The sequence below is a fragment of the Thunnus thynnus genome, chromosome 6 (assembly GCF_963924715.1).
Source record: "Thunnus thynnus chromosome 6, fThuThy2.1, whole genome shotgun sequence".
Lineage (NCBI taxonomy): Eukaryota > Metazoa > Chordata > Actinopteri > Scombriformes > Scombridae > Thunnus > Thunnus thynnus.
In genome coordinates this window covers 33,377,205-33,390,972 of record NC_089522.1, presented here as the reverse complement: position 1 = coordinate 33,390,972, position 13,768 = coordinate 33,377,205, and the positions used below count along the sequence as shown (strand labels likewise).

Below are 13,768 nucleotides of genomic sequence, written 5' to 3'. Positions count from 1 at the left end.
ACAAGTGATGTACAAGATTTGTATCATTATCATTGGTCTGAAACTGGAATAGTAGATTGACTGATATATTTACCTCTGGTGGTGGTGGAGCTGGACTTCTTTCCTCCTGAAAAGCATTTAACACAGTGAGTGATGACAGAAAACACATTTAGTCAGATCACATGAAATTGGTGTCACAGAATCCTTGTTCTATATTTTTATGCTCTCTGTCATTTGTGCCATGTGTATTCTGTTACAGCTCTGTGAAAAACACGTATTATTGTGTTTTACACAATAGATAGAAACTAATACTTGTTGTTCTCTCCTGACTAGATCCCTGCTTGTGTTGTATCAGTCTCAGATGTACGTTGCTTTGGATAAAAGCGTCTGCTAAATGAAAAATGTAAATGTATCTAAATGTAAGATGAAATAAATACATACACACAGTCTAACCTATCTGAACATAAGTGTAATATTGATATGTGTAGATCAGTGGTTTTATGATGAAGCTGACTGAAGATAAGGATAATCACTTTACCCCTTTTATGAGCACCATATAAACATTTAATATATAGTTATAAAGTATAAAGACATTTTATTAATTCCCATTATTTGTTATAACTTCTCCTATGAAGACATATTTTATATTATTATCATTCCTTATCTGTTTGTATAGCCTTTTCTCTCTTTTTTTGTAGATTAACACAGCTATTTGCAAATTAATTTAAGATTTATGGTGGTTTATACATATATAAACTTTACTTGCCTAAGAAATACATCTACCAAGAGCATTTATTAAAACTCTGAAAGTGTCAGACATGAACACTGATTTGAAGCTTGAAATTAATTCTTTTAGTGTGTTGGGAAATGAAAAAGATTCGGTCAAGAAAACAGTAAAACCAAACTTAACCTAGCTAAAGTAGGTCAAATGTAATCATTCATTAGAGGATCAGAGCAAAATAAACATGGTCATATGGTCACTACCAGTTTTCCAGATCCTCTGTGTTGCAAAGCTGCTGTGCTGATCCAGTTTGACCTGCTGTGTGTCTGTGGTTACCTGCCTTCCTGCTTCACTGCCTTGAGTTGAGATTGTCAACTAGAAGTCTGTTTATTGAATTTAAAAGTGAAACTGTCTTTCACTCAACCTGCCTGTCAGAGTGTCTGCTTCCTTGTCTTAACTGGTTTGTTACAGTACAAACTGGCAAAATGTGGACAAACAGCACGTCAACCATGAAAATGGGGATATGAAATTAATTATATGATCTAAGAGTATCAGAAGAGGTTTTCTGAATAAAGAGACTGGGTTCCTGAAGCTCCACACTGTCAAGAAACTGAGTCCTTTAAGTGAATTTAGGAAGAATTTAAAGAAGTTCTGATAAACCTCATTAAAAGTTTCTCATTTTTTTCACATTATAAAATGACACTTAATGTTTACAGGCCGGACAATGTATGATGCAACAATAATTTGAATCAAATGTTAAAGCTCTCTGTGTCTAAGTGTCTTTTTCAATACTGCTATATTTCCACTAATAGTTGATTACCTCAACTGCAGAGGGTACCTGGCCTTTATTGGAAGTAGACTTATATAAGAGAGAGGCCTTTATTTATAATTCCCCCTGTATAACCCTAACCCTAAGTATATTTGCTCATATTTTAGTACAAAGCCTCCTCGCTTTCTGATCTGCTTCCGTTTGCTCTGTTAAATTTTTGTCACTGCATCACCACACATGTACTCATAGAACTGGAGTTACATCCAGGTAACTATTATTTATGCTTAACTGGCATGCACATTATATAACAGGCACCAGGAGTTTATCCACCTTTTTTATCAACCCCGGCCTCTTTTTGGGGCTGGCTTTTATTTGTTTGTGTCGACCAAACCCCTGCCATTATCGGAGACCTGGCTTTTAATTGACAACCAGCCACTATTAGAGGAAATACGGTACACACATACTGGCTGTAAAATGATTCACTATGGTGGACACAGACCTTCCTATTGCTGCTGGAGCAGCAGTCATGTGCCATCTAAAGATTGAGATCTTTTTTAGATTTAAATGTGTTCAAAACTAAAGAAATGGTAATCTCACTAGAACAGTTCCAACAATCATTCTTGAATTCAGTAAGTGTTGAACTTCTCCAGACCGACAAATACTTGGGAACTGTGTTTGATGACAGATTGAGATTTAGTGACAGTACAGATGTTATTGTGAAAAGGGCTCAGGAGTGTCTGTGCTGTAAAATTAAAATTCAATTAAATTTAAGATACATTAACAAAAGAAAATGTCATCAGTAGGCCATTGTAGAAGATGTGATGAAGCCTTGTTTTGATCAGAAATTAAAAGTATGTTTCACACATCTAAATATGAAAACCAGTTAAATTTGACCCTAACACAATAGGAGGGCTAAACGATTTTAGCATTAGACTGCAACATAACAAAATGTGAAAAAGTAGAGTCTGAATATTTTTTAAATGCTCTGTAATATGCAATTTAGTCAAATATGAACATAATTTCTAGGAGACGGAGTTGGCTCAAAGGGTAGAAGAACAATATCAAATAACATCTACATTTATGAAGACAGAATGAACATTTCAGAACACGCACGTAAGAAGAAACATGATCAGTTGTGTATCATCAGCATAGAGGTGAAAAATAGCATGTTTATAGATAATATCTGCTGATTAAACAAAAGAAGAAAGAAAGTGGAAAAAACTGGAACCTTGCAGCACATGTTAACCTGCACAGTACAGAATCCAGATCCAAATCCAAACATCATCATTTGTTTGCTGTGAGTGCAGAGTAGTTTTGGTCCGGATCGCTGCTGTCTGGATCCAGGCTCTGGTAGACGGAGTCTTCATACATGGAGACTGGAGGACAGTTCTCATTGATGACAGAACAGTTCTCATTGATGACAGATAACTGAAAATAAAACAGGAATGACATCAAACCTAAAATATAGCAGTAACCACGGTAACAGCCCAGATATTGTGTTCTTCAATTGTTTGCTGATATTTTAGTGATAACAACTCAGCAGGCCAGAGGTCTATTAACAGTAACTGTGATTTTATTTAATTATACTTTTGTACACAGTAGTGAAGTAGTTGCAGACATGAGATTGTTTGTTCCTAACTGAAAAAATAAAATGTCTGCCAACAGTAAGAGTTAACATGTTAACAAGGGCCACTGCCATTATTCCTTGTGTGTTTAAACTCTTTCTGACATTGTCATATTTGTATTTTGTAAATTTTTAAATGTGTATGAATGAATTTTATACGTGTACTTTTTTGTAAATGTGCTTCCCCCTTGAGGGATGAATAAAGAATTTTTGAATTGAACTGAATGAGACATACATTGTTATAGAAATTCACCACCATGTTCCTGCTGTCTGAGGTTCCTCTGGTGTTCAAACCAGAGTTCCTCTTCATCTTCAATTTGTAGAGGAGCAACAGAACAACAGCCAACAGCACAAACACCACAAGCACGATTACAGCCGGAGGCAAGATGTAACCTGGTTGAGGGACATGGGAGTCTGGTTGGGAAGGAAGAGAGAGAGAGATATGTAGAAGTTTAAAAATCTGGGATCTTTTGTCTTGTATTAGAAGCTTAAAGGTTCCCTGTGGAGTTTTTGACCACAAGTAGCTTGTTTTTACATGTGGATCTACGTTGTGTACACGTGGTTGACGTGATACACAATCCCGCCAGTGGTTTCACATCATCCCACTGATCTACAGGATGCAGGAACCTGCCCAGAAACACAGCAATGCACCAACAAAAGCAGGAGAGAAGAAGACCGCAAGCAATGCAAGATTTAAAATACTTTATATAATCAGCTTTGCAAATATTTTATGATTGAGGAAACATATTCAACACTTATGTTGGACCTAAAGGATACACTCAGCATGTTTTCGTGAGTAACACTGAATATAAATATAACCTTGTTTACAAGAAAACTACACAGGAAACCTTTATCAAAAATGAGATCTTCCTGTTGAAAAAACATCTCAGACTTTGGTCTGAATGTTTCTTGACTTGTCATGTGCTGACATCACATGTTAATAATTATCTTACACCATTAGAAACGTAGGATGTGTTTAAACATTAGACGTGAAGATAACAAGGAAATTTATTGTAAAATTGAATGTGAAATGTTTTCTTCTAGGTGCTGAACTGTCTTATGTGCTGAAACACATGTTGGACCTTCTTGTTATTCTTATTAGACAACGTTGTTATGCTGAATTTGACTGTTTTAAGAGGACGTTTTGTTGCAGAGAGACAGTGATGGACAGACGGACAGACATGAACTGTCCTGTACCTGTAAACTGCTCTGTGGTTTCAGGGAAAGATGATGAAGGTGTGAAGCTTCCTGAACTGGAGATTAAACTCTGTGTTGTTGTTGGTGTGGAGGCTGATGGGACTGATGTTGGAAAAGGTCGGAGAGTCCGGTTTGGTTTTGAAGTGGTTGGAGCTGTGAACAATGAAAACACATTGAAACAATCAGATACTGAATCAATAATGCAGAGAAATGAGATGCTGCTCTAGACAGAAAGATCATATTGACAGCATCCATCACATACACAAGAAATACGCAGCATTAAATATGTTAATGAAGTAAATGATTAAGATTATTTTAAGTGAATTTGTTCTATTATTATTAAGTCGTGTTATTTGATTTTTGATTACAGAAGAGTAAGAAAATAACATCCACAGGTTGGTTTTCTGACATTAAACATAAAAGCACAAATGTCTGAAAAGGTTTTTAAAAATCGTACAAACTGATTGTTGTAAATTTAAAAACTAACATTATAAAGGCACCACATTTTACATCAGATTACTTTGTGACTCTACAAATGAGTTTCATCTTTAGAAACATTTTAGAGTATGATGTCTTGAACATTAAGGAACCTGAGGAACTGTTCTTCTCTATGTTACCTAATGTTAATAGAAATATAGAAAAGGTCCCAGGTTGGACAACTAGTATGACTCTGCCAACCTCAACACTCCTCTTGTTGTCACAAATCAACTTCTGACTGTAACCCGAAAAAGAGATATTTGTTTCTGTCATTTCATTTCCATCCACTCTTTAAATTTTGTATTCAAAATTCTTTTTTTAAGATAATTTTGGGCATTTTATGGCTCTATTTGATAGTGATAGTGGAGAGAGACATGACATGTGGGGAAAGAGAGTAGGGGGATGTGTTTCTGACCAAATGTAGCTTGTTTTTACATGTGGATCTACGTTGTGCACACGTGGTTGACGTGATACACAATCCTGCCAGTGGTTTCACATCATCCCACTGATCTACAGGATGCAGGAACCTGCCCAGAAACACAGCAATGCACCAACAAAAGCAGGAGAGAAGAAGACTGCAAGCAATGCAAGATTTAAAATACTTTATATAAATCAGCTTTACAAATATTTTATGATTGAGGAAACATATTCAACACTTATGTTGGACCTAAAGGATACACTCAGCAGGTTTTGGTGAGTAACACTGAATATAAATATAACCTTGTTTACAAGAAAACTACACAGGAAACCTTTATCAAAAATGAGATCTTCCTGTTGAAAAAACATCTCAGACTTTGGTCTGAATGTTTCTTGACTTGTCATGTGCTGACATCACATGTTAATAATTATCTTACATTATTAGAAACGTAGGATGTGTTTAAACGTTAGACGTGAAGATAACAAGGAAATTTATTGTAAAATGAAATGTGAAATGTTTTCTTCTAGGTGCTGAACTGTCTTATGTGCTGAAACACATGTTGGACCATCTTGTTATTCTTATTAGACAACGTTGTTATGCTGAATTTGACTGTTTTAAGAGGACGTTTTGTTGCAGAGAGACAGTGATGGACAGACATGAACTGTCCTGTACCAGTAAACTGCTGTGTGGTTTCAGGGAAAGATGATGAAGGTGTGAAGCTTCCTGAACTGGAGATTAAACTGTGTGTTGTTGTTGGTGTGGAGGCTGATGGGACTGATGTTGGAAAAGGTCGGAGAGTCCGGTTTGGTTTTGAAGTGGTTGGAGCTGTGAACAATGAAAACACATTGAAACAATCAGATACTGAATCAATAATGCAGAGAAATGAGATGCTGCTCTAGACAGAAAGATCATATTGACAGCATCCATCACATACACAAGAAATACGCAGCATTAAATATGTTAATGAAGTAAATGATTAAGATTATTTTAAGTGAATTTGTTCTATTATTATTAAGTCGTGTTATTTGATTTTGAATACAGAAGAGTAAGAAAATAACATCCACAGGTTGGTTTTCTGACATTAAACATAAAAGCACAAATGTCTGAAAAGGTTTTTAAAAATCGTACAAACTGATTGGTGTAAATTTAAAAACTAACATTATAAGGCAACACATTTTACATCCGATTACTTTGTGACTCTACAAATGAGTTTCATCTTTAGAAACATTTCAGAGTATGATGTCTTGAACATTAAGGAACCTGAGGAACCGTTCTTCTCTATGTTACCTAATGTTAATAGAAATATAGAAAAGGTCCCAGGTTGGACAACTAGTATGACTCTGCCAACCTCAACACTCCTCTTGTTGTCACAAATCAACTTCTGACTGTAACCCTAAAAAGAGATATTTGTTTCTGTCATTTCATTTCCATCCACTCTTTAAATTTTGTATTCAGAATTCTTTTTTTTAACATATGTTTTGGACATTTTATGGCTCTATTTGATAGTGATAGTGGAGAGAGACAGGACATGTGGGGAAAGAGAGTAGGGGGATGTGTTTCTGACCAAATGTAGCTTGTTTTTACATGTGGATCTACGTTGTGTACACGTGGTTGACATGATACACAATCCTGCCAGTGGTTTCACATCATCCCACTGATCTACAGGATGCAGGAACCTGCCCAGAAACACAGCAATGCACTAACAAAAGCAGGAGAGAAGAAGACCACAAGCAATGCAAGATTTAAAATACTTTATATAATCAGCTTTGCAAATATTTTATGATTGAGGAAACATATTCAACACTTATGCTGGACCTAAAGGATACACTCAGCAGGTTTTTGTGAGTAACACTGAATATAAATATAACCTTGTTTACAAGAAAACTACACAGGAAACCTTTATCAAAAATGAGATCTTCCTGTTGAAAAAACATCTCAGACTTTGGTCTGAATGTTTCTTGACTTGTCATGTGCTGACATCACATGTTAATAATTATCTTACATCATTAGAAACGTAGGATCTGTTTAAACATTAGACGTGAAGATAACAAGGAAATTTATTGTAAAATGAAATGTGAAATGTTTTCTTCTAGGTGCTGAACTGTCTTATGTGCTGAAACACATGTTGGACCATCTTGTTATTCTTATTAGACAACGTTGTTATGCTGAATTTGACTGTTTTAAGAGGACGTTTTGTTGCAGAGAGACAGTGATGGACAGATGAACTGTCCTGTACCAGTAAACTGCTGTGTGGTTTCAGGGAAAGATGATGAAGGTGTGAAGCTTCCTGAACTGGAGATTAAACTCTGTGTTGTTGTTGGTGTGGAGGCTGATGGGACTGATGTTGGAAAAGGTCGGAGAGTCCGGTTTGGTTTTGAAGTGGTTGGAGCTGTGAACAATGAAAACACATTGAAACAATCAGATACTGAATCAATAATGCAGAGAAATGAGATGCTGCTCTAGACAGAAAGATCATATTGACAGCATCCATCACATACACAAGAAATACGCAGCATTAAATATGTTAATGAAGTAAATGATTAAGATTATTTTAAGTGAATTTGTTCTATTATTATTAAGTCGTGTTATTTGATTTTTGATTACAGAAGAGTAAGAAAATAACATCCACAGGTTGGTTTTCTGACATTAAACATAAAAGCACAAATGTCTGAAAAGGTTTTTAAAAATCGTACAAACTGATTGTTGTAAATTTAAAAACTAACATTATAAAGGCAACACATTTTACATCCGATTACTTTGTGACTCTACAAATGAGTTTCATCTTTAGAAACATTTTAGAGTATGATGTCTTGAACATTAAGGAACCTGAGGAACCGTTCTTCTCTATGTTACCTAATGTTAATAGAAATATAGAAAAGGTCCCAGGTTGAACAACTAGTATGACTCTGCCAACCTCAGCACTCCTCTTGTTGTCACAAATCAACTTCTGACTGTGACCCGAAAAAACAGATATTTGTTTCTGTCATGTCATTTCCATCCACTCTTTAAATTTTGTATTCAGAATTCTTATTTTCTTTCTTAAGATCATTTTTGGACATTTTATGGATTTATTTGATAGTGATAGTGGAGAGAGACAGGACATGTGGGGAGTAGAGGGATGACATGCAGCAGACAGTTCGGCCAGCTGGGAATCAAACTGAGGACTCGCTGCTCAGGGTGTTAGTGTCCATGTGATAACCACTCAGCTATCAGGTCACCCCCCAAATTAATTCTTTCTTATTTTAAATGAAAATATGACAACTTTTCATTATTTTAACCATTTCAAATTTTTTGAAATTCATTTTTTATTCAATTTCCATTCAATGTTCATCCATTGAACAGAATGTGGACAGAATTATAAATATAAAACTCACCATCTACAACAAAGATCTGGAACGTGTAGGATGAATCTGGAGACGAAGCTCTGCCGTAACCACACCTGTACCGTCCTGTGTCTGACTTCTTCAGCTGTGTGATGGTCACAGACAGTCCATATGTAGATCCTTCTCTATATTCAATGCTGTATCTGCCAGTCTGAGCTCTATTCTCTTCTGTTTCAACCAGGATGTCTTCTTCTTGTTTACATTTATCCTTACAGAAGAACTTCCTGCTTCCATAGACAGTATTGATGCATTGTTGTGTGACACTTCCTCCCACAGTTACTGCACGGATGAAATGAGTGTTTTCACCCAATGTTGTAGCTGAAAAGATGAACAATCAACAGTTACTGTCTGTACTTCCTGTAAGATGCTGCAGTCTGATCACAATATTTCCTGCTTCACATTTACACAGATCCACAGAGTCACACTGGGAGCTGCCCAGTTCAACCAGTCTGACTGCTGGACTAATGATTTCATCCAACATTGATACACTGAGTCAATATATCATAAACGTCTCACATTCTTCAACAATTTAATTAGATTCTATCTGACTTCATTTATTCTTATGCTTCAAAATCATTAAATGGGATGAACATAGTAAATATATCAGGTTTTATGACTTTCAGTAGAAACTCACCATCTGTAACTATGAGGTCAAAGTCACAGTAACCATCTGGGACCAAAGATCCACCCAAACCATATCTGTACCGTCCTGAGTCTGACTTGGTCAGCTGTGTGATGTACACAGTCAAAGTTCTTCTTCCAGAAGATCCGTCTTTATATCTGATGCTGTATCTGCCACTCTGAGCTGTGACATCATCTGTTTTAATGAGAATGTCTTCTTCTTTACATTCTCCTTTACAGAAGAACTTGGTGCTTCCAGATGAAGTAAAGGAGCAAATAATTGAACCATTTCCTCCTTCAGCTCCAGCAATAAGGTTTATTGCATTGACGAGTCCAGTGTTTCCATCCTGCAGTGCTGTTGGAAAGATGAACAGTGAATACTGATGATCAATACTTTGTGTATTGTAGACTTACTGTAAACAGACTGCAGATTAATGAGGGCTAATCCATCAGTTCACAGAGAAGCAGAGATGATACAGAGGCAGCCATTAGCAAAGTTTTCACTGACTGTACAGCAGTTGCTGTTGTTCTACTTGTAGCTGCAGTTGTAGTCACAGTGTCTCTGTGTAATGTCTGTTTTTCAATGTTTTTCTTTCATACTTTCTAATATCAAACACATTAATGAGCAACAAATATTCATGATGGATGGTTCATATGTTTTGTTAGATTACATTCAATTTAGTTAAATTACAAGATTAGATTATAGAGATGTTGTAATTAGTAACAGAATAATTTAGAGAACGACAGGAAAACTAATTAACATGACAGCAACATAAAAACTTGTGTGATACAAATCTGACATTTGTTAAAATGAACACAATGAATGTCCAGAAGCAGTTTGTGCTGCAGCTTTACAGACACAGTCAGGTAATCAGTCCTCACCTGATAAGAAGCAGAAGAACAGAACATGGTGGATATTCATTCTGAGTTTGATCCTGATGCAGAAAATCATCAAACTGTCAGAGAACTGCCTCTATATGTCTGTCTGATCAATCAGGAAGCTGACAATGATTTAAGTTAACACTCCTTCCTCTTCCTCTTTCTCTCTCTCTCTCTCTGTTTGCAGCATGATGATGATGACGATGATGATGGTGATTAAGGGTACATTACTGAATGAATAATTTTATTTTCGACCCCATTATTTGACCCATATGACCTCTATGGAATTATTCAGACACATTAAACACCAACAAACCAAACATTCCAGTATGTCAGTAGCACAATATATTGACCTCATAAAAATCTTTACATACTGTATAATATCCCAGGAGATATCCCACAATGAAGATTAAATAAATACATACACACAGTCTAACATATATGAACACAAGTGTAATATTAATGTGTGTAGATCAGTGGTTTCATGATGAAGCTGCTGACTGAAGATAAGAATAATCACTTTACCCCATTTATGAGCATCATATAAACATTTAATATATAATTATAAGGTAGAAAGATATTTTATTAATTCTCAGTATTTAGTATAACTTTTCCTATGAAGACATATTTTATATTATTATAACTGAGTTTTACTATATTGTCATTCATTATCAGTTTATACAGCAGCAAACACTTCTGGGTTCCAACAGGAGTTATAACATTTATTAAATATCAATATACAACTTATAAATGATAAATGGGAACGATGTTAAAGTCAAGTGTTACCAATAGATTTTTAAATAATAAATCAAACAAATTGAAAGAAGCAATAAGAAAATATTCAGTGAAGTGTTTGTTCAGAGAAAGAAAAATAGATCAGTGAGAGATATTTTGGCTCTAACTGAGACTTGGTGAGAGGAGTGTGTTCCTCTTTGTGTAAAAGTAAACTTCCTTATTTCTAAAACCCATCAGACAACCTTCAGAACCAAAGTGTCCTGGGTGTTAACTCACACCAATGAATGTGTTTGGTCCCATCAATTTGCTTCTCAAGGTTTCTCATGAGCTTTAAAATATATTGCTCATTTCTTTTTCTTTTTTTTTTTTTTTTTCAATAACACAGCTATTTGTAAATTAAGAAAGAGTAGCAAGAGCATTTATTAGAACTCTGAAAGACACCAGTTTATCCGCCCGACTTTTCATTGACAACCAGTCAGTATTGGAGGACATACGGTACACACATACTGTCTGTAAAATGACTGGGAGAAGTAAACTGTAAACTTCATGATGCAGCTGCTTTGATGTGCAGTAAGAACAGCTCTGACTGAAGTCACTTTTAAATCTTTGCTTCTTTGAATTTAATATAAAAGTTTAGTGAATGTCAGCACCCTCGACCAGTTTACACCTAATGCACCTAATAAGCTGGTTGCCAACCGCTCTTATAAACCAAGAAGACACACACACACACACACACACACACACACACACACACACTGTGTTGTATTGTTGCTTAAAACTACAGCTCACTGATGCTGAAAACAACATGTGATGTGACTGACGGACAAACTGACAAAATCTGTGGGGGAAAATTAATTGTATGTAACCACACAACATATTCCAGTACCTCCAGCTTGTAAATATTCTGTTAAACAGATGACAGACGTGTTGGAGGGCAGCACAGTTCCTGCTTTATTTAACCAGGTTGGTTAAATAAAGATTTTAAAAAATGAATAAAACCAAATAAAATGATAAATGTTGTATCTGACGTGCCCTTCAGGGGTCATATGCAGGACTCAGCAGATTTTGTTTCCAGTCTTGATACTAAACTATTTAACGAGCACATGAGAGTGTTGTCTGTCTTCTCATCTAACCCTCATCAAGAAAGCTAGTAAACTTATTTCCCAAAATGTTAAACTATACCTTTAACACTAGGGGTGTGCCTGAATACAAATACGTTATTCGGTGAGAGCACAAAAAGTGGGCTTCATACAAATATTTTAAAAATTTTTTGTATTCTGGAAGAAAAAAAACAAAACATGACTCTGGGCCAGTATAAGATAAATAAGGAGTTTTTAACTGGAAATCATGCAAAGATATTCCAGTAGAGCCCCAGAATATAAAATGTAAGATCACATTTTTTCAGTGGGAAATACCCAGAAAGAGGAAAGATGCTGACAGAAGCAGAAAGCTTCAGGGATATCTGGTTTTTACAGATATAGATAGATATTTATATAGATTATCTGTCAGCATGTTTCCTCTTTCTGGGCATTTTCCACTGAAAAAATGTGATCTTACATTTGAGGATGTGAAAGTTAAAAAATCTGCTGGTTTTAAAGTCATGCCATCCTGACCCCTCCTTACTCGAGGATCTTCCATCCCATGATGCAGAATGGGTACAGACTGCATTGATGCTGGGCCGTACACTCATTATTACCCCCCTCTATCAATCTATGGCACAACCAGTTGGGTAGGCTAGCAGCACTGGAAGGCTTGTCATACAGACTCATGAATAGGGTGGAGAGTTTCAATCTGAAATGGGAACGTTACCTAGCTGCCATTAGGGGGTAGGACTAAGGGACATGACAGGATGGGGCACAGGGTCCCAGAAGTTTACATGTACCTCTCAGTATCACTACCTCGGTTCCTTGCATGTCAGCCTTTTCTTCATCTATGGTGGGGGTTCATATTAGTGCCCCTTCATTATCAACGCTGTGCCCAGTATCGCTGAGTATGCAACGTGCTATGATATAGTTTTGTTTCATGTGGTTTTTTTTGTTTTGTTTTGGGGTTTTTTTGTTTTCTCAGTTCTGTTTCTGTTGGTTTGGCGGTTTGCTTCTTTGCCTCTGTGGTCTGTCTTTGTTTCTCTTTGATAGTGGACAATATGTACTGCGGATATCCTCACACTTTCCATACTAGTATAAACAATGATGCTGCTGGATGTCTAACCATCCTTATCAACATATATGCTTGTATTGTGCACCATCTGAAATTTCAATAAAATGTTAATCATAAAAAAGTCATGCCATCCTGGTGGATCTGATTAAATTCATTACTAATAATAACAAATGCACTATTGCGGAAAATGCACTATTCCCCCCTGTCTCAGTCATACTTCCTGAAACATCAGTGCCCACCTGTTTTAGGACATAACTTGGCCTTTAAAATAATGAACTATATACTTGTAGCACATAAAGGGTTTGGGAAATTAGGAAGCTTTGACAAACATAGTTGGTTTCGGTTAATTTTTTAAGTGTAAAGTAAGATGCTACCACAACAAAGGAACTGTTGTTCAGAGCTACATTAACACATAGTTTATTGTACAAAAATGAAACTTTAGGCCTTCACTGTATTCAGGATGGGTTCCATCAGACTAAACTAAACACACATTTGCATTTTCACGTCATACATCTAAAAACAATTAGCACTAGCACTAGATCTACAAACCAAAGTCTGAGTCAAATCCTGATACAAAATTTGTAGATGTTGAGAGGTGTTTTAAAAGAGCCACACTGCACCACAGCTTACAGCACAAAGGCAACATTACTCCAATTTTATAAAAACAGTAAAACTGATCAAGCCTGAAACATGCAGATCCCAGGCTTTATAGACCTCATCTATGTTACATCATTTTGAGAGACAGGTCATGTGGTAGATTTCTTGTAATACATTTCAGTTTCCATTTACTTTTATTTGAAATGTAAAA

The 13,768-nt window shown here is 36.0% G+C and overlaps 1 protein-coding gene across 9 annotated transcripts in view; it reads right to left on the bottom strand.

Annotated features, from left to right (window-relative positions):
* Window positions 1–13,768, bottom strand: part of LOC137185180 (polymeric immunoglobulin receptor-like) — a 65,508-nt gene that overhangs the window by 810 nt on the left and 50,930 nt on the right. For 5 of the 9 annotated variants that reach the window (XM_067593492.1, XM_067593493.1, XM_067593496.1 and 2 more), the window contains one exon: window positions 680–2,897. In XM_067593492.1, the coding sequence (XP_067449593.1) occupies window positions 2,754–2,897 (144 nt within the window). In that variant the 3' untranslated portion in view covers window positions 680–2,753. Of the gene's footprint in view, window positions 1–73; window positions 2,898–3,328; window positions 3,659–13,768 lie in introns of those variants that run through there. The other 4 variants (XR_010928795.1, XR_010928794.1, XR_010928799.1 and 1 more) reach the window with 3 other exon arrangements.